General features: G+C 37.7%; 1 protein-coding gene across 5 annotated transcripts in view; it reads right to left on the reverse strand.

The window, feature by feature from the left end:
* Positions 1–21,164, reverse strand: part of LOC131434435 (protein groucho-like) — an 81,839-nt gene that overhangs the window by 36,009 nt on the left and 24,666 nt on the right. For all 5 annotated transcript variants that reach the window (XM_058601145.1, XM_058601148.1, XM_058601146.1 and 2 more), the window contains exons 3-5: positions 7,625–7,722; positions 6,915–6,978; positions 3,681–3,725 (exon numbers count right to left, since the gene is read on the reverse strand). In XM_058601145.1, the coding sequence (XP_058457128.1) occupies positions 3,681–3,725; positions 6,915–6,978; positions 7,625–7,722 (207 nt within the window). The remainder of the gene's footprint in view (positions 1–3,680; positions 3,726–6,914; positions 6,979–7,624; positions 7,723–21,164) is intronic.

The raw sequence follows: 21,164 nt of genomic DNA on the forward strand, positions 1-21,164 counted from the left end.
ACTGAACAGCTTATATGAATGCTTCAGGGTGTCCTCGAACGCGAAAGTGATAATTTGGTATTCTCTTCACATGCGCACGCACCTACACGACCTTTGTTTCTTCCGGTGGTGATACTAAGAAGGGTAGTACTGCACTTTCGAGTCGAGATATGATCTAATCCTGTTGATATTCTCCATTAGGAATTAACCTAATTTTGTGCTAGGGAAACGTTTCGTTCTAGATTCGTCAGTGCATAACGGTTTTATACTAAAACGTCGAAAGACAAAAGGTCGAATGACAAAACGTCGAACGACAAAATGTCGAATGACAAAAAATCGAAAGTCACAAAATGTCGAATGTACGAAAAGGTCGACTGCGACAGAAGGTCGAATATAACAAAAAGTCGAAGTACCAGATAGTCGAAATACCAAAACGTCGAATACAACAAAACGTCGGAAGCGGCGACCTCTTGCATACGAACCTGTGATCCACTCGTTTGCCCGGTTTACTTAAACATAGTTTGTTTGGCTTTTTTAGGTTCGATCGAACGGTAGCGAGGTCGGACGGCGCTCAACCATGTAATCTACCCGTTTGCCCGGAATATTGACTCGTGTGCTATTTTGTAGCATCAAATAATATCTTCATAAAGTTTATAAAGACCATTCTTGAACATGTAAATCTGGTATGTCAACCTTCCAAAATCCCAATGCCATCTATTATGTCAACGTTCCCAAAACCGGAAATACTTTTGAAAAACTATTGATTGTTGCCTTTTCAAAATTTGTGAGTGTTGTATTAAGAGTAACATTGAAATATTTTGCAATTTTTGATAACTCATAGAAGGCACCTGTATAGCTTCGCTTGGTTTTGCTAGGTACGAAAAAGTTGACCAGCGGAACGAATCGTCTTGTCTCACCTGTCAGTCGACGAATATTTTCACAGGTGAAAACAACAGTATTCGACCATCTTCGCTATGCTTTAAAAGAAATGAGACGACATCTAATGTTTTTGTGAATTCTTGCAAAAGTTCATCGAAATCGATCTCAGACAAAAAATCTTTCGGATAAGAACCAACAAATCTTCGGGATCTTTGTCATATGCGCTTCTGTCAGTTTCGAGATCATGGTTTGAGCCTGATAATTTGTTATGAATAGAAGGTTTGCTCAAATGTATCTTTTGAATCGAACGGATCATTATATATCACGGACAGAATTATTTAGGAATATCTAATAATTTTGTCTATTTAAATCTAGTGTCAGCGACTAAGGAGTGTATCGATAAGTAGTTAGCAACATTCAAACAGTTATTACTCTGAAATAGCTTAATTTTTGCAGTGTGTTTTGCGGTGACATGTTTGTTTACATGTCAATAACAGCTGCGCAATCGATTGGTTTCAGTACGGTTTATCGTTTCAATGATGAGACGAATTGATCCGGAAACGCGAAAGAAAATTCTGCTCACTTGGGTCTCAGTAAGTGGTGTCACGTACAACGAAATTGCAAAACGGGTGAAAGTGCACCACACCAGTGTCAAAAATATTATCGAAAAGTTCGGTAAGACCCTTTCCAAGAAGGATTTGCCCCGATCCGGTAGGAAAACGGGTCCCAGCCAGCCCGGCCGAGACTTAAAAGTGGTTGAGTACATCAGGAAAAACCCATCGGCGTCGACGCGGGATTTGGCCAAGCAGTTCAGCATCGGGATGATTCAACGGATCAAAGTTCGGAACTCCCTGAAAACGTACAAGAAACAGAAGGTGCCGAAAAAGTCCCTGGTACAGCAAGTTCAGGCCAAAACAAGAGCGCGAAAACTGTAGAACCGGAGTCTACAGAATAAAGACGGATGCAACCTGATCGACGACGAAACCTACGCCAAGGAAGACTCTCGAGCGCTGCCCGGACCGCAATATTATACGAAATCGGTGTACCAGGACGTGGACGACGCTGACACCACGGTTGCGATGGAAAAGTTTGGGCAGAAGGTGTTGGTCTGGCAAGCAATTTGTACCTGTGGTTTGCGGACGTCGATTTTCTTCACGAAGGGCACAATGAACGCCAAGGTGTACGAGGAAGAATGTTTGAAGAAGAGAATGCTGCCACTGTACAGAAAGCATAAGGCTCCTCCTCTCTTCTGGCCGGATTTGTCTTCAGCCCACTACGCCAACTCCGTTCTACACTGGTTATCAAAAAATAATGTACAATTCGTGAAAAATGACATCAACCCACCGAACTGACCGGATCTTCGGCCAATTGAAAGGTATTGGACAATTGTCAAGCGGCACTTTCGGAAGGAAGGTACAGTGTCCCAAAACATGCAGGAGTTAAAAAAAAACTGGGCAGCTGCCACCAGGAAAGACACAAAAGTAACTGTGCAGAATATAATGAAGAATGTCAAGTCCAAAGTGCGAGCGTTTCACAGAAAATAGGATTTTCTTCAATATAATCAGTGAAATGCATAAAAATGTAGTTTTTGTACAATATATTGAAAACTGATGTCAAAATATGTTTTTTTTTCGCTTTTTTATTTAATAATCAATGTTGCTAACTACTTTTCGATACACTCCTTAGTACATTTCACAACGCCTTTTCAGTGACTGCTTGGCTTCGAATGACCAATGGACATCATGTTAAGCAAATGGTACGCAGACAAGTTTTGTGCGCAATTCCCTTTTTTGTATATACCTGTTTATATAAGTGGTAAATGAATCCATCAGATGACAGTTTTGGTTTACCTTTATGTGTTTATAATATTTCAGAAGTTTTCGAACTGCCATTTCGACGTTTAGTTACGCAGCACGAAAAATGAATAATTTCAAAGTAGTTTTCCTACAGCGATATATGCTTTAGCAATTAAATATTGACACTGCTCATTTCAACAAATAATTATGAAGTGCAATAACGTAAAGTGATAGTGATTACCAACAAAAATCTCAAATTTAGGAATAAACACTTTGAATTATTATGCTACTATATTTCATCATCGACTTTTAGAGCCGCATACTTTGCCTCGGCTTAACCCTGGCGATTAATTTGGTTTAACAGTTGATATTCATAATTCACTCTTACATTGTGTTCGACTTATTGTTGTATTCTATCTTCCCTTATATACGACTTTTTGTCCCTTTCGACTTTATGGTGTATTCGACCTTATGGTTTTTCGACTATTTGTTACATTCGACTTTTTTGTTTTTCGACCTTTTGTTCATCGACGTTTTGTCATTCGACCTTCTGTCATTCGACATTTTAGTATATATTCTGCATAACAGTTTATTTTGAACTGTTATGCCACCTAGCAGTTCAACATAAGCTGCTAAGCAGGCGTAGTTAGTGCTATTTGGAATACACTTATATTGTTGCACCGAAGTGCAAAGTCCTTCCTGACGTGCCGAACAAACAATATTAGTATGTTACCAAAATCAATAACTTTACGTCTACATACCGGTGTATGTTGAACTGATAGGTGGCATAGGAGTTCAACATAAACTGTTATGCACGAACGAGACTGAGACAAAACGTAAATCTAATGACTGTTGAGTTTTGTACTATATCATAGAATTTCTCAGCGGTATGATGCATACTGCCAACTTAAAGGGCGAAAATGTCGATCATTGTTTAAACTTTATCATCAAAAGAACGAAACTTCGAGGCTTAATCATGAAATAACACTCCCCTGCACACTGTTACTTTTGACCATCTTTACATACCTGTTTGTGCATTTCTACATTTAGGCCGTATGACATCTCGTAGTACTGCAACGAATTAAAAAAAATGATTAGTGAAAAATTAGCATTATATAATACGAGAAACATGTAAATGAGCTTAGTGAAATACCTATCTTAAACAAAAATACAAATAGGTGCATGGTTTGTTTCTAATAAGTTGCTGATAAGTTACGGTGGTTTTGAATTCGTTTCTGATCTTTTTATTTCATTTTCCCTTGTGCTTTGCTAATTTCATATGAAGTTGACAAAGCACCAGCTTGAAAACAAATCGAAACGGTGAGTTAAAAAAAATAGTGGAATTTTTACGAGTAATCCTAATGATGCCTTTCTCATATCATTCATGTTTGAATAAGCAACCAAACAGTTTGTGGAAATTGGTCCAGTGGTCTCTAAGAAAATCAAGTGCCCATCTAAGTTTTTTGAACATTTTACCCCGCAACTCTAAAACCAAATGTTGAATCCAAATGGATTTCAATAGCAGCTATGGCAATATAAGGGCTTATATTTGAAGCTGAGTTGAAAAAAATCAGTTAAGCGGTTTCTGAGAAAATCGTATGCACTTTTTTCATTTCTTTTGCACGTTTTATTCTGTTACTGTCGGACAGGAAGTTCAATCCGAATAAAAGTTTGTGAAATCGGTCTGATCATCTCCGAATAAATCGAGTGCACATTTCTGTTACATACGCAAAATCCATGAAAAGTGTGAAAAGGTTTTCCAAAAATGAGTCCGAATGTGATCCTTGTATCCAGCATAAGGTTTATTTGAAAAAAAAAATTCATACCATCGGAATATGTTTTTGGTTTTGACAAAATTTTCAAAATTTCCATCGAAAATTTCCTAAAACCACCCGCGCGCATGGTACTTGGACGATGACCTTAAGCTAAGTTAGGAGGGATGCTTCGTTGACTTGCCCTAAAAGCCGGGTTGTCGTATGTTATAGTTCCGACCTGAACGGATTCTCAGTGTCAGTAGGATCATAGCACCAGCCATGCAAGGGTTCTGTGCGCTATGGATAGGCTGTGAAGTCTGTTAAAATAGAAAGTAAAATTCCATGAAAGGAATGTAATACCAAGGTTTGCTTTTGTTTCGTTGACTTCATATGACCTCAGTAAAACACTCGAAAAAATAGAAAAAAGGGCAACAAATTCAAATTTTTCACAATAAATTAGAAACAAAAGGAATGGGCAGTTTGACAGTTCAATATGAACCGATAATGCACTGATAAATTGAAGACGAAACGTAAACAAAACGTTAAATTTCGGACACTTTTGGTTTTGAGTAGATTTTGAATTATTTCACGGATCTTTAAAACGCTTCACTCATCTGACAACTGAAACCATTCACTTTACTTCATGTTACAACATGTTTACATTACTGTTACTTCCAGTGAAATGACGTCGAATCAAGTGCGCTTGACTGGGAATCGGAAAGTTTAACCTGACACAAATCAAAAAGTATGCTCCCGACAAATGGACAAGAAGGTGGTAGCCATTACTACCATAAATCCCAATCTTTCTGTAAACGATGTAACTCGCAATGGTGGCAAGTCAAAATCATACGTGCAACAGGTGAAGCAGAAGCTAGGACTGAAGACGTATAAAGTTACTGTAAGTGAAAAAGGTACGAAAATTACTATTCCGCCCAACAGAAAATTTGAAAAGAGCTAAGAGATTTTTTAAGTATTGTCGGGAAGGATCAGTTCTTTAGAAGTTTTGTAGTTGTATTTCTTGTATTAAAAAGTACAACAAATTTTGACTTATTTCTTACACTTCCGATTTCGGTACCACTCTGGATTTCTTAGTAAGTGAATCATTTTTGGACGGGTTGAAGTGCTTCGGTTTCATTTTTTTCAACATTGAGTTTTTTTAATAAAATTTAAAAAAAAACATTCAACCATGCGTCTCTATTAAAGTTCAATTAGAAGGAAACGCATGGTGCATCACTTCTAGAACTAAGCACAATGCGTTTCCTTCTAAAAAAGCTCAAAGGAAACGCATGGTTGATTTTTAATTTTTCCAAGAAAAAATAATTTAAATTTATCGATAGTCATGGAGCTACAGTAATCAATGAAAGAAAGGTTAGTAAATGGTGTCGTTGTTTAACAAATGAACGAATAAAAACGTTGTGAACTTTTGATAATTCCGGGTATGCAAACAGATAAAATTGATTCTGGGATTAACTGTAATTTGATCGTCGGTTGACTGGCTTATGAATTTCCCTCACTTTGAACGAATCTCTTCAATTGTTACGGAAAAACGTGCATATTACAGGTGCAGGCGATAAGCTTCCATGCCTCGCAGGGCAATTTTGTTCGAATTGTGCTACAGTTTGATTGAAAGTGAGAACGACACATAGTGTAAGACAAATTAGTTCCCAAATGTTTAACCCTGAGACTGAAATAAATCAATGAAAATCACGGCAATAAAGAAAATTTCGAGAAATCTAGAGGAAGCCGCGTTAATTAAAATCACTCAAATAATAAAACTGCTACAGAAATTGGCAAACATAATTAATTTCATACAGTAGCAACCAACAGCTAAACACTATTTCAATTATTTGCTGAAATCCTTTTGACACGGTATCAACAAAAAAAATTCTGTTCCGGGTTGTAAATTATAAATGATTCAATTGATACAATTTCCTTTTTTTTTACACACTGACAAAATCATTTAATCGCTCTTTCAGTTACCCTGTGTCATCAACCAGAAAGCCATTTGCTATGCACAATCTAGTCCCATCGGCTACCACACTGACAGTTTGGTGTGAGCTTAGCTCTATTTTTTCCAATATTTCACTCTATACCAGTGCCTTCCACTACCCCATTTGCCGCGTGGGATGCGAGAGTACGACTACAGTTGTCGAAAAATAATTGTCACCAGTCACGAGTTGACCCGACACTGAATAGTGCACATGGTAATGGCATCAGAACTCGAAATGTTCGCTTACCACGCGCAGGAACATCAGCCCTGTCGGTGTCGGTGTTTTGTTCGATAGTATAATTCAACCCCCAACTTTTGGCCAGCGCGCTTCTGCAACGGCCCCTGACCTGACGTGAAGACCGTGGAGGGGTTGAAAGGTAGCGATGAAATGAAAAATCACAAAACCATAAATTGTTGGTACGTACTAAACTCTACTGAAGGTGTTTGCATGTGCCTCCTTTTTCTACGGCATACGGACACCCAAACAATGAACAATTTAGCACAAATTGTACTTACCATCACATAGTGCCGCTGCATTTCCGTTTTGTCCTGAGCTAATTTTTCACATTCCATTTTCAAACTGAACCCGTTCGTGGTGGTGTTTTATTTTCATTGCGGACGTCGGACGATTCAGTGAAAAAGAGAGAGGAAAAATAAATAAACGAAAAAAAAGAATACGAATGTTAGCAAACGTGTCGGCATTCGAATGGGGTGAGAGGTGTGGTTGCCACCGCCATCGCGGAAAAATGATTAAGGACAAAGGACTTTGTTTTATTTTGCTGTGCCGTGCTGGCTCGGAGAAGCCACGGTAGGAGAAAAGTCAAAATTAAACAGGAAACAAACTTTGCGAAATCAATTACCGACAAAACCCGAGCCAAAAAGCGTCGGTGCGGAACTGCCGGCCAAGAGAGAGAGAGAGAGAAAGAGCTCTGGACTGTCAACTTTGGCGAAACGTGGTAAAATTGGAAAAGGGTGGCAAATCAAAAGTTATCAACAAAGCGGTTGGAGAAGTTTCATTGGCAAAGGAAGAAGAATTTTGCTGCAAAACGGCAAAACATTTCGGCGAGCTCTCAATTTTGAAATTTTGCTTGAAGCTAGAGTGAAGGTAGGTGCCTTTGGTAGGTGATGAATGACTTAGGGAGGTTTTTTTTGCTGCAGATAGATTCACGCGGGCTGGTGGCAAATTAGATTTATTTCAGAGGACGGTAAAAAAGTAATTAAATTACTTGTGATATTGTGCTTGCAGGAAGTTGAACTCCTCCTTTATCCGTTCGCAACTCTCCGTTATGGTGAACTTAAACGGCTGCGTCGACTGCGGTGGACCCTGGAAATAAATGAGAAGAAACAAATAATTGTGTTAGAGAGCTAAGAATTTTTTTATTACAAAAAAAATTATTAAACAGAGAGTCAATGTTTTTTTTTAATAACAAACAAAAAAAAATAACAGAAGATTAAAAATTTGGAATACTATGAGCGGTTGAATATCCGAAAATTTTACCTTTCTGTTTCGTCATACTCAGAAAGCATTGAATATAGTATTGGTTTTAAAATCGAGATACATCAATGAAATATTTAGTAACACAAAACCAGTGATAGAATAAAAAACCCTTCTTAATCCACCTAGTGGTGTGATAATGCCTTTCTCTTCTTTCATAACAGTCTCATGAAAATATGTTTCATACTTTTATTAAATAATTTTGGATGCTAATTTTGACACCAATTGATTCAGATTGATTCAAGTAGTTCACAAAAGCATGCATCAGTGTTTATGTTACACAATCAGCATCATTTTTAGAAACTAGTGCTTGACATTTGCGTTGCCTATTTGTAGTCCCAGAAAGTTGATATTTTCAAAAAAATTTTTTTTGAGATGACACCAAATTTCGATATTTCATTTCGGAATCAAAAAAAAATTTTGGATTTTGGAAATTTCATGTACTCCCCCCTATGGTGCTTTTTCAAGATCGAAAATTGTCAAACCTTTACCACCGGACAGCACCCCTTACGCATGTCCGATTTAGGTCAAATTTTGCATGAAGGCTTTTTTCGAAGTACTTAAACTTTCGAGCACTAGAACTTAACGAAAATAGAGGTGATCCCAAAATTTTGGCACCCATGTATATATATAAGAGCGGTAAAAATCAATGTGTTTTGTCGGTTACGTCACTTATACAATCATATCTCCGGAACCAAAAGTCACAGCCATTTGATCTTCGAACTTGATCAATAACCCGACAGTAGCTTTCAAACGAGCCCAAGTTTGTTAAAATCGGTTCAGCCATCTCTGAAAAAATTGAGCGCGTTCAAATACAACGCTTTTTGTCGGTTACGTCACTTATACAATCATATCTTCGGAACCAAAACTCACAGCCATTTGATCTTCGAACTTGATCAATGGTCCGACAGTAGCTTTCAAACGAGCCCGAGTTTGTTAAAATCGGTTCAGCCATCTCTGAGAAATTTGAGCGCGTTCAAATACAACGCTTTTTGTCGGTTACGTCACTTATACAATCATATCTCCGGAACCAAGAGTCACAGCCATTTGATCTTTGAACTTGATCAATGGCCCGACAGTAGCTTTCAAACGAGCCCAAGTTTGTTAAAATCGGTTCAGCCATCTCTGAGAAAATTGAGCGCGTTCAAATACAACGCTTTTTGTCGGTTACGTCACTTATACAATCATATCTCCGGAACCAAAAGTCACAGCCATTTGATCTTCGAACTTGATCAATGGCCCGACAGTAGCTTTCAAACGAGCTCAAGTTTGTTCAAATCGGTTCAGCCATCTCTGAGAAAATTGAGCGCGTTCAAATATCTTCGAAAAGTGCACATACATACACACACACACACACACAGACATTTTCCGATCTCGACGAACTGAGTCGAATGGTATATAACACTATGGGTCTCCGAGGCTCCGTTCGAAAGTCGGTTTTTCCAGCAATTCTAATACCTTTCTATAGAGAAAGGCAAAACCTATTTCTAGTTCACCTCATTTATATCGTTATATCTCCGGACCCAGAAACTACAGCCATTTGATCTTTGGACTTGACCAATGACTTAACAGTTGCTTTCAAACAAGTCTAACTTTGTTGAAATCGGTACAGCCATCTCCGAGAAAATTGAACAGTAACAAAAAATTGCGTTTTGTCGGTTAAGAAAAAAGTGCGTTTCGATCTTCAAACTTGATCATTGACCCAAAAATAGCAAAACGGTTAGAAGTTCTTTGTGGGATTTAACAGGTATTTTTATTCCCATTGTCCGACATGAAAAACTTAATTGAAAACGAGCCGTTTATCCTTATTAGAAGTAGTAATACGGCGATTGAAATCCGATGATTTTGTTTTTTTTAGATTCAATTGGCAAAAAGGTTTATCCAGATCGGAAAAAAATAATTGTTTGATCGAATCTTTCTTCAGTTTGTTTTTTTTTTCTACGCGAAATTATTCATTTTCGCTTTTGACAAAGCAATTGAGAAACAGTTTCTGAGTTACTTTTTGTTTAAAATCTTCGAGTTATTCTCTTTTATGCTGCTCTTAATTTCACATTTTTCACATATTTTTTTTCTATTTCCCTTCATTTCTTTAAATTTTTGCTTTTATCTCTCCATTGTTCTCTAGCATTTGTATTCCACACGATCTATCTATTCCTTCTAATATGTTGCTCTTGCATTATCCCTCTATTTTTCCCACATTGTATTCCATCTCTCTAACTGTTTATAACTAGCCAAATCATTTCAATCCATGCTCACAAGTCCCTATCTCATGTCTCCCCGTTCGTCTATGATAACACTTGGTCAACAGACCATTGCTTCGCTCATCCCTTGTTGTTTATTTTTTTCAATTTCACGTATCTATCTATGCTGTATGGTCTATTTATCCAGCATCATTTTTTTCACAGTGTTCTTCGTTCTGTCTTATTTCGTTCCATTCCAATACAGTTTATCCTTAATTCTTGTCTATTTCTCGCTATACTTCGTAATCATTTCTATCTATACTTCGTAAACATTTCTTTCTTTCACTATTTATCTTTATCCAGCTTGACTTTTAATTTTTTTATGCATATTTTCAAAGTTATGTGGATTTTGAATTAAAAAATCTGTGTCTGTTATAGTACTCTTTTCTATTCATTTCTGATTATCTTAATACATCTGATACTAAGTATAAAGATCCGTTTGATTGCAAAACGCTTCACGATCAAACATCTCATAAATATTTCGCCGGTGTAAAAATACCCGGATATGATGTTTAACACATCGAACTTCTGGCCGAAAATACAAATTCACCCCGGCTGTCAATGACCGTTAAATATATATGTTGGCAAATATTTGCTCAATAATTTATTTACTTGCCCAATCAATTGCAGACCGTCTCCCTCAATTTACAACTCTCTCTTTCCTCGGTCTCCGACCATCCACCAACGATGAATTCCCCCACTAGCACCGCACTAAAACGCAGTGGGCCGAAAGATAGGCGGAAAATACGGTTCAAATGGGGCTTTGCATTTAAATATCTTATAAATGTTTATAGATAAATTCCGCTCGTTTGCCAACCGGTCGAGCATATTTTGGCATCATTTTTGTTTTTGCTTTTCTCTCTTGAAACAGCTTCCCGCAGTCGAAAACCAGCTGCCGAAAAATGATACATCCAGCCGAAGGATGCACTCTGGTGGACTGGTGGATGGTGGAAAGATGGATGAACACGTACTCACACCGACTCGCACATACAGCTCATTACGATAGGTAATTATTCAGTTTATGATTTGTACACAATTTGCTTTGATGGATTTTTTTTGTGCGCTTCGCAAATCTCCGTTCGTTCATTAGTCCCGTGCCGTTTATGTTGACGAGGCGGAATTTACGGTAGAACTTTTCCCCCAGGTGGTTAAAATGATACACCCACTTAGTCGATCGAAATGAGTCTGTGCCGTAGTGTTGTATTTGTGTGTCTTATTTTTGTGTATCTTGTTGACGTGTGAGAGAGTAATTGAATGTTCTGAGGCTCATTCGACAGAAACCTAATCGCAGCAAACATTTGTGCGATTCGGTCATACTCCGATAGATGGAATGAGTTGTAAATTATGAATTTTGGATCATTTTGACCATTACATATAACCCAGCACCTAATGATAATTTTTAGCTATATTGTATTACTTCGTCGAATTATGCAGTGATTTCCAAACAAAGTTTATGCCAAAAAAAAAGTTCAACAAATCAGCCTAGGTCTGTTTGCATTGACCGTAGACCTGACCCGAGTTGGATCGGTTTTTTTGTTGGGACTTAGGTGCCCAATGGCAAAGTTTTAAACCATAGAAGCGGGAGAGAAACTAAAAATAAGCTGAAAACGGATTAAAAGGTTTAAGAAGCGAGAAATCGGACGGTGTAGAAAAGTTTACAAATTCGGAAAGTTACTGTCTAATGGTGCACAGTGGTAATTCAATTTCCTTACACCTTGACACGAATCAAGCGAAGGTACCAGGCAGTAGAGTCCCTTCGAGCTTGGGATTGTTCTTATAATTGTTCTTCTAATAAATTTACAAAAATTCATGCTTGATCTGGTTGATCTCTTTTGCCACTTTGCCATTTTGTTCCTTAACCATTGAGTTCGTAGTGCCAATTGATTAAATGGTAATCAACAGTTATTTCACACAAGATCATCTCATATCGATCGGAACACATTTCGCAAAGACTTTCAATTTTGATAATACACATGAGCAATTATCCTTTTATTAAGTTTTGGTGAGAATTAAACGAGAAACTGGTTCAGTAAAATATATAATTGAAATTATGTAAAATCAAAAATTATTCATGAGAGTTCATGGGAACTTTTTCAAACACGTACTACACTGAGGTCTTATTTGCGCGGGAGATGTGAACCGCGCACAAATAAAAACGCACAAAAAAAAACCGCGTAACTTTGGAAATCCGCGTAAAAAACGTAAAACCATAGAAAAAAGAGTTTTTATGGCTAAATGTCTTCAAACATTCATGAAACATCGAGATCTGGGGTTATCTCTACAAAAATTTGTTTGTAAAAAATCAACTTAGAAATGCAAACTTTCGGGATAACACCGGATCTCGACGCTTCGTGCACTTCTAAGACAAAAAAAGAAAACCGCACAAAAAAGACCTCAGTGTACTTCTCTGCAATTTTGAAACACTGGGAACACACTTCTCATAAGTAATCCGATGAAAGAGAGGAAAATTCCCAGCCATACAACAAGGCTAACAAGGTCCAATTTCAATCTTGTTTGCTGTGAGTGACCTGATATCGCAGATAACATTAACGACTATACACAGTCATTGACATGATTATCTCGTTTATTTTACCGAGTAAACATCCTTTCGTAGACGTAAAACATATTCTTCATGTTAACATGTCTAAAATAATGGCAATATATTCCGAAAAAAATTCAACAAAGTATCGTTTCGATATGGTTTTGATTGGTTAATTTTTTAAGGGATCTATGTCTTGTTAGTCACTCCGCATTTTCTGTACTATGTTTGTATCTCATAAACTAAAAACTTCACCTATAACGAAGAAAATCGGAGTCAACCCAAAAAAATCTGGCTTCAAATTTAATCCCTCATGTCTAACCTGAAGCTGATATTCTTCAAAAAATGATAAATCCCACTGAAGAGTGAAAGAAATGAGAGAAAAATCGATGTAAAACAAACGCATAACTTGGGAAATTCGCACAGAAAACCTCAAAATATCTAAACTCTGTACAATACAAAACATATAAACGCTTTTCAACCCACCTAAAGACTGTCCCAGAAAGTATGGACGCACTTTGATTTCGCTGTAAATAATTCACAAGTGTTAGATATGCCAATTTTATTCGATATACTGAGACTACAACAACAGAATATTATTCTCGGCATTTGCTACTTAGCCATTGTAGACTAGCTGGTGCACCTTCTTGCGAACGTTCCTGATTAAATTCCGTACAGACTTCTTGGCGACAAGTTTTGACACTTCTATCCAATCTTTTTCGAACTGTTGAATGGTGTCGGCTGCCGGGACATGTTTCCTAAGATGTGCCTTCGTTAATACCCAAAATTCTTCAATTGATCGAAGTTGTGGGCAATTTGGTGGATTCATGTCTTTTGAGACGAAAGTGACATTTTTGGTAGTATACCATTCTACCGTTGATTTCGAGTAGTAGCAAGGAGCAAGATCTGGCCAGAAGACAACAGGATCCTTGTGGCTTCGAATCATGGGTAGAAGTCGTTTTTTAAACATTCCTTGACGTATATTTCGCTGTTCATTGAAGCAGTGATGATGATGGGTTTCGAAATCTTACCGCAGCTACAAATTGCTTGCCAGACCATAGCTTTCTTACCAAATTTTTCGACTTCAATCGATGTCTCGGACTGGTTTAACACTTGCCCTTCTCGCACCGTATAATATTGCGGTCCCGGCAAGGATTTGTAATCGAGTTTCACGTAGGTTTCGTCGTCCATGATTATGCAGTTCAAATTTCCAGCAAGAATCGTATTGTTCAGCTTCCGAATCCTCGGCCTGATCGATGCTTCTTGTTTCGGACTACGTTTTGGTTGTTTCTGCTTCTTATAGGTTCGAAGATTCAAACGTTCTTTAGCACGAAGAACATTTGACTTCGAAGTGCCCACTTTTTTGGCCACATCCCGAACTGAAACCTCCTTCTTTTGCTCGAACGCCTTCAGTATACGTTTATGCAACTGAGGGTTAGCAGGACTTTTTTTTCGACCCGTTTTCGGTTTATCCTCAAAGGTGTTATCCTCACCGAACTTCCTGATTTCATTTCGCGCGGCTTTTTCACTTACTCCTCCCTTTTTTGCTATCTTTTTCAGTAACAGTCCGCGTTCTGTGCACCATTTGTACACTATTTTTCGACGTTGTTCTGCTGAAAGTCCACACATTTCGAAACAAACTAATGAAAACGAATAAACAACTGCAGAAGTGGTTAGAGAAGAGTGTAAACAACAGGACGCAGCCATAAAAATTGACAGATTCTGAACCATTGCGAAATGGCAGCGGTTTTTGGTTTCGTCCATACTTTCTGGGACATTCTTTAGTTGTGTGATGACACATTTCTCCTGCCATTCAAATAGTCTCACTAAAATATCTTTTTCATTAAGTTAACTTTGACACAAATTTAAGTAGATTCAGAATGATTCGAGTAATTCACAAAAACATATACCAACGTTTTTGCATCAGCTACTCGGTAACATTCGCGAAACAAAGTATATTAGCAATAATAATAGCAATGATAATAATTGAATTCGATCATTGATCTATAGGAAAACAGAATGCGTACAGAAAAAAGTGCGACTTGTCAGTTACGTCAACTATAAGATTACATCACCCGAACCGCAAATGTTCGCCATAACTACGTAGTTGATCAATGAATTTTGAGGTGAGCTTTAAAATAAACATAACTTTATTGAAATTCGTGGAACAAATTGAACAGATAAAAAAGTGTGTTTGTGACACTTCTTTCATTACATCTTAGGAATCAAATGTAATAGTCATATAATCTACGAACTTGATCTTGATCCACAAGCCAAAACTAGTTTCAAGCGAACCTAAACTTGTTAAAATCGGTTGAGTCATTGCCGAGAAAATTGAGCGGAAGGAAAAAACCAGAGCCGGAACCAGAAGCGGTAGATATTAGATCTTCGAACTTGATCAATGACCAAATAGTAGCTCACAATCGAACCTAAACTTATCAAAATCTTCGGAAAAAATTGAGCGGAAAAATCTTCGAAAGGTCCACACTAGAGATGATCGGGTTCGGATTCAGAAAAAAAAAATGTTTGTCGGGCTGAAGTTTTGTACGGGTGACGATTCTTTTAATTTGTAACGGGTATGGGTCGGGTTCGGGTTATAAAATTTGGTCAGATTTCGGATATTAGATTACAAATACCCCAATTTTTTCGAGTTCGGGTCGGGTACCGGTAATTTTTTCGGGGATGAAAGAAATATTATTCTTAGGTTCGGGTCGGATATGGGTAAAAGTTTTCCAATTTTGGACGGGTACGGGTCGGGTTCGGGTTTAAAAAAATGCTTACCCGACTCTCTATTCGTATAAAATATGTTTATAGAACACAATACTTTAAGGGGGGGTTTCGAATAAAATTTATGGTTGGCATATTATTTCTAAATGAAATTGTTATATTTAACGCTGTTTAAATATCAGCATCAGTGCACTCTGCCACTAATAAAGGCGGAGCTAATGCGAGTAAAATATAGTAAAAACAAAACGGGCTATTGCTTGGTGGATGTATTTACTTCTGACTTGTTTATTTCAATATAATCAGTTTTTTGTATCAATTTACTGGTTCTTAAGAGAAACTTATTCGATGTTTCACAACATTGATGGGTGATACGTCGAATTAGGTATTCAGTTTCCCATTTATTATTATTACCAGTTTTGAATTTCACATAACAGTTCGGCTGAAAAGTTCGTATCGTTTAATAGAAACACACATTTTTTTGCCAAAATTCGTTTTTATTATTCAACATAATTGCCATCAGAGACGATACAGCGATTATAGCGATCTTCCAACTTTTCGATACCATTTTTGTAGTACGATTTGTCCTTTGCCTCAAAATAGACCTCAGTTTCAGCGATTACCTCTTCATTGCTTCTAAATTTTTTACCAGCGAGCATTCTCTTGAGGTCTGAGAACAGGAAAAAGTCACTGGGGGCCAATTCTGGAGAATACGGTGAATGAGGGAGCAATTCGAAGCCCAATTCGTTCAATTTCAGCATGGTTTTCATCGACTTGTGACATTGTGATTGTGAGCTCACGCGGCGCCCATTTTGCACAAAGCTTTCTCATATCCAAATATTCGTGAATAATATGTCCAACACGTTCCTTTGATATCTTTAGGGTGTCAGCTATCTCGATCAACTTCACTTTACGGTCATTGAAAATCATTTTGTGGATTTTTTTCACGTTTTCATCGGTAACAGCCTCTTTTGGACGTCCACTGCGTTCATCGTCTTCGGTGCTCATATGACCAGTACGAAATTTTGCAAACCACTTACGAATTGTTGCTTCGCCCGGTGCAGAGTCTGGATAACACTCATCAAGCCATTTTTTTGGTATCGGCGGCACTTTTTTTCATCAAAAAGTAGTGTTTCATCAACACGCGAAATTCCTGTTTTTCCATTTTTTTCACAATAACAAAAGTAGCTTCACTCAAAATGCAATATCTCACAAACTAATAATCAGACAGCTGTCAAATTTATACACGTATCTTTTGAAGGTTGGTACTAACTGAAAATGGTATGGATTTAATTCTAGTGGCGTCCTCTCATAGAAACGATACGAACTTTTCAGCCGATCTGTTACAATCTCAAACCCTATATTTTAAGATCCTTAGTGGATTGATAAATCGAACGCCGATCATTTCTCTCATACATGATTGTTTTGCAGGTAGACCATGAGCTAAAACTAAACGGCAGAACATTGCAATAAAAACACCGTAACTTACAGTGGAACAAAAGCGGAATGAAAATCAAAAATTGAATGCGGCCTCACTGCGCCACTCCACTAGTCACAATGATTGTTTTCCAATATCGATTACGACGACCGGTCGGTGTCGTTCGGAGTGCAAAAAAACACAATAAAGTAAGGGACATTTATTACCCTCGTTGACAAATCGAAGCACGACCCCGCTCTTATTGACATCGTCGAAAAATTTTGCTACATCAACCTACCACCAGCCCGAGCAAAACTTAAAGTACACCACTCCAACGCGCAGTAATACATTTTCAAGTACCTCAATTTTGTGCGGGTTGCCATTTGATTTTTCCACTTTGATTCACGGGACCCCTTGTCTGCCGTGGAGCAAACAAAACCACCACCCAAATGAAAACAGCCAACAGAAGTAGAGTGAGAGAGAGAGAGACAGAAAGCAAACTCAACTGCAACGCAGTGACCGTGTTTTGTCATTTTCCCTAAAAACCCGGCCGGTGCTCGACAGCAAATTTCCATTACACGGAACTCAACAATCCCCTTCGGTTACTAGTAAATAATGCATTACGAAAAAAACATACATACCCAAGTCGCACTCCCGGCATAAAAACAGAATAATCCAGAAGGTTTATGTTATTTTTGTTCGGTTGCAGCCAAGGGGTTGTCAGCTCACCCCGTTTGGCTTTTTTATTTGATCGTAAAAAAAAACGCAACTACAGCGTGTTGTGCAAATCCCGACGACGCTCAGTTCGTGCTACAGGAGTGTTCTTGCCAGTTTCCCCTTCGGTGTGCGGTTCTGAAGGGTCGGCAAAAAAAGAAAAAAAAACATACCATTTAGGGAGATGCTCTAATGCCCGGGCATTGTTTGCCTAATAGTGGCGCATATTCGAAGCGCGGTAGCGGGAATCGGGGCAACACCAAACAAATGGCTCTTCGGTCGGCTTTCGACGCTAAGTAAGTGAATTTGCGCCGTAGCCCCGTAGGTGGGTACTTCCTTTCGAGAGGGTGAGGGCGGCGGTCTGCGTCGTTGCTTGCGGCACATGATGCTCGGCGTACCCGAAGTGATTAAAATTGGATTTAAGTAATTTGAAGACCCTTCTCACAATCGAGCCTGGTTTCGCCGAGGGATGAACTTGGATAGTCTGCCACCGGGTGCGGGTTCTTCGCTGGGAGGAGGCGGTGAGTTAATGAAAATATTCCAATAAATGTTTCCGAAGTGCGTGGTATACCGACGCAGTGAGAAGGATCGGTTTCGGACGAAAAATGACGAAGGGTCGAAATTTCTGCCATCCGGTCGGTTAGTGGAACATATGGCGTGGAAAGAGTGTCAATTTCTCTAATTCTACGCATGTCAAGGGGGAAATTGTCGTAAATCATATCATCGGCGGAGTAGGGGGAATCGGTGGCGGGAAGGGAACCGGGGATCTGAACCAGCATCAAATCAGGCAAAACATTTCACAGATAATAATTTCCGGATTAATTTAAGACTCTTCAGATCCGAGGGCAGGGAGGAGGGACAGAATGCCGGACCAGGGGAGCAGTCGGTTGTGAGCTTAAATTCACCCGAACGAGAGTTGTTCGGCTATTAACGTCGTCTCGACGAAGGGAGCGAATTGTAACGGTTTATGTGTGTTGGGATGCGTGCAACCTTTTTAATTAACAATTAAGGATCTGCCGGGTTTGCTTGCGTTCCGAAAGGGGGATGCGATTGTGGACACGTTCGGTTGGTTTAATTTGTCGTGACGATATGATTTTGTGTGAGTGGATTTATGGGGTACCACCCGGAAAATAACGAAGGAATGGGAAATTATGACAATTATTTGTATTCACAGGGGAAATTCACAATCGTAATAACAATCGCATCTGCTAGAAAGTGTCGACATCGGTCCGTGCGATTGTGCGCTCGTACGACAAGCAATCATCACCTTCATTACGGAGCTCGCAAAGGTTCCGAGAGGGAATCATGAATGTGCAGAGAATTAGTCTCGCGGGAAAAAGTTTTTTTTTCTTTTGCTTAATTTATAGAATATTTTTAAAAGAAGATTTTGAATTAAAACAGTCGCTTGTTTTTAGTTTATTGCTTATTTGATTTCTCACTTAACAACTCGAGCAAATCCAGAAATGGATTTCACATATCCCGATTCAAATGAAAATTTGCACACATCTACAATATGATATATCATTAATTTTTCACGGATGCAGAGATAAATTCCAATCAAGACTGTCCTTTGTGTGCGCTTTATTCATATCATTGTTGCTCGGATAGTGTTGTTTACAAAAATGTGTCAAATAAGTTGTAGAAAATCGATTGAGCGCTCTAAAAACACTAAAATTTCTTTCATGCGGGTTTTAAAGAGTTTTTTTAATGGGACGTTTCCATGCAAATTTCCATAGTTATGCGTTTTTTTAATGGAATTCTTAAATTTTTGAGGTTTTCTTGTTTTGCAATAAAAATGCAAAATAAAATAAAAACGTAGAGATCTAATATTTTGAAAAAAAAATTGAAGTCGACTCTTTTTTTAATTCTGGGGTATTTTCCACGTGATTTTTTCTACGTTATTTTTTATGGGAATTTCCGACGCTACGCGAATTTTTGTCAATTTTTTACGTATCGCCCGAATGAAAAAAACACTAAAAAAGCCGATAGTTTTTCCAGAATTAAAAAATGCTAAAAATATAACTAAACAAACGCCTTTAATTTTTAAATAGTTTCGTCCTAAACCTAAACTCAAAATCCACTTGATTTATTTAGTGTGGAAAAAGTCTACGAAGTCTACGTTTGTATACGAGGGAAGAGTTGACGATTTTGTTAAAAGTCCACGTAGTCTCATTTTATAATTTAAAAAAATAAATAACTGCGAAATTCAGTCAACCCAGCCAGAAAACTTTTCATTAGCTTTTTGGGGGAGGGGGTGTCTGCGTGGTTTATCAACGGTCCCTAATCATCACATCAAATGTGGATTTTAGGCAAAGGTCTAAAATTTATTATTTATAAAAAAATTAAACGAGGTTATTTTCGATTTGATTTTATCAGTTAATTTTTCAATGCCTAAAAAGTATCGGACTATTTTTTGTGTATGTTTATTTTGGTCCATCAATTTCTTCGAAACCAGTTTTGAACGATCAACAGTTTCCGAGCTACAACACTTAATAGAAAAAGGGAACAATTAAACTAGAAGAGTTGCTTTTGCGCTGTAATTTTCTAGTGTTTTATAGATTATTTTTCATCAAAAACTTGAAATCATGGAATAAAACAAAAATTGTTTCAACTGGAACTAGTTTCCGATCGACATGAATCGCATTAACGTATCGCACCGTATGAGAAAATCGCATGAAAAACGCATAATATTGAAAATAACCGCATAATCGCATGATATTGAAAATTTGCATACAAAACCGCTAAATTACGGAAAAAAGTTATTGCCAGAAGTCTCCAAAATTTATGAAACAACGAGATATGGATATGGAGAATTTTTTTCGAGACTTCCGAAATCTAAATTTTTTGGATGCCTATTGTTTCAAAAGTGCATGAAACGTTGCGATTTGGTGCTATAACAGAAATTTTTTTGAAGAAAGAGTCTAGAGAGTCGACTTGTTTTTTTTTTTTTTTTCTTTCGAGAGAACACTAGATCTCGACACTCCAAGCATTTCTGAGACAAAACAAGAAAACAACAAAACTTTGAAAATACGCATAAAAATCGAAGAAATAGACTCTCAAAATATCGAAAAAATCGGAAGTCTGTTTTCGTTGTTTCAAATTTTTTTTTCAATTTTTGAATTCTCAGAAAAGTGTCCGATTGAGGAAAATTTCATGAATAAAATATTTAAAAAATCTGTCTTGAGGCAAATCGATCCGCGCAAAAAATGGTTCGTCATACTGCAAAAGTGTGCAAAGTTTCACCCAAATCAGAGCATGTTGATCCTGGAAATTAAAGAGGATTCGGTATATCTCTAGCAACTTTTAGTACGTTGATTAGTAATTTATATACAACTAGGCCTACGTAAACATTAGCAACCAGAATCGGCTAATATCTAAAAGATAGATTTTTTGTTAGAAATGTACTTAGCCCGATCACCAATCGAACGGTTTCCAGTGCGTTTGAATGGTCATCAGGGAAGTCATTTACCAGGGGTCTGGTTAAAATTTGTCGGTTGGATTGTTAGATGTTGCTACCAATATTTCTGAGATTTGACATACGTGTCATTTTGTTGTTTCTGTTGAAATGACCATTTAAAATTCGAAGATTGATTTTTTGCCTTTTTTTTTATTTGACTCAAAATTTTGCATGAGCATT

The sequence above is a fragment of the Malaya genurostris genome, chromosome 3 (genome assembly GCF_030247185.1).
Source record: "Malaya genurostris strain Urasoe2022 chromosome 3, Malgen_1.1, whole genome shotgun sequence".
In the NCBI taxonomy this organism is placed as follows: Eukaryota; Metazoa; Arthropoda; class Insecta; order Diptera; family Culicidae; genus Malaya; species Malaya genurostris.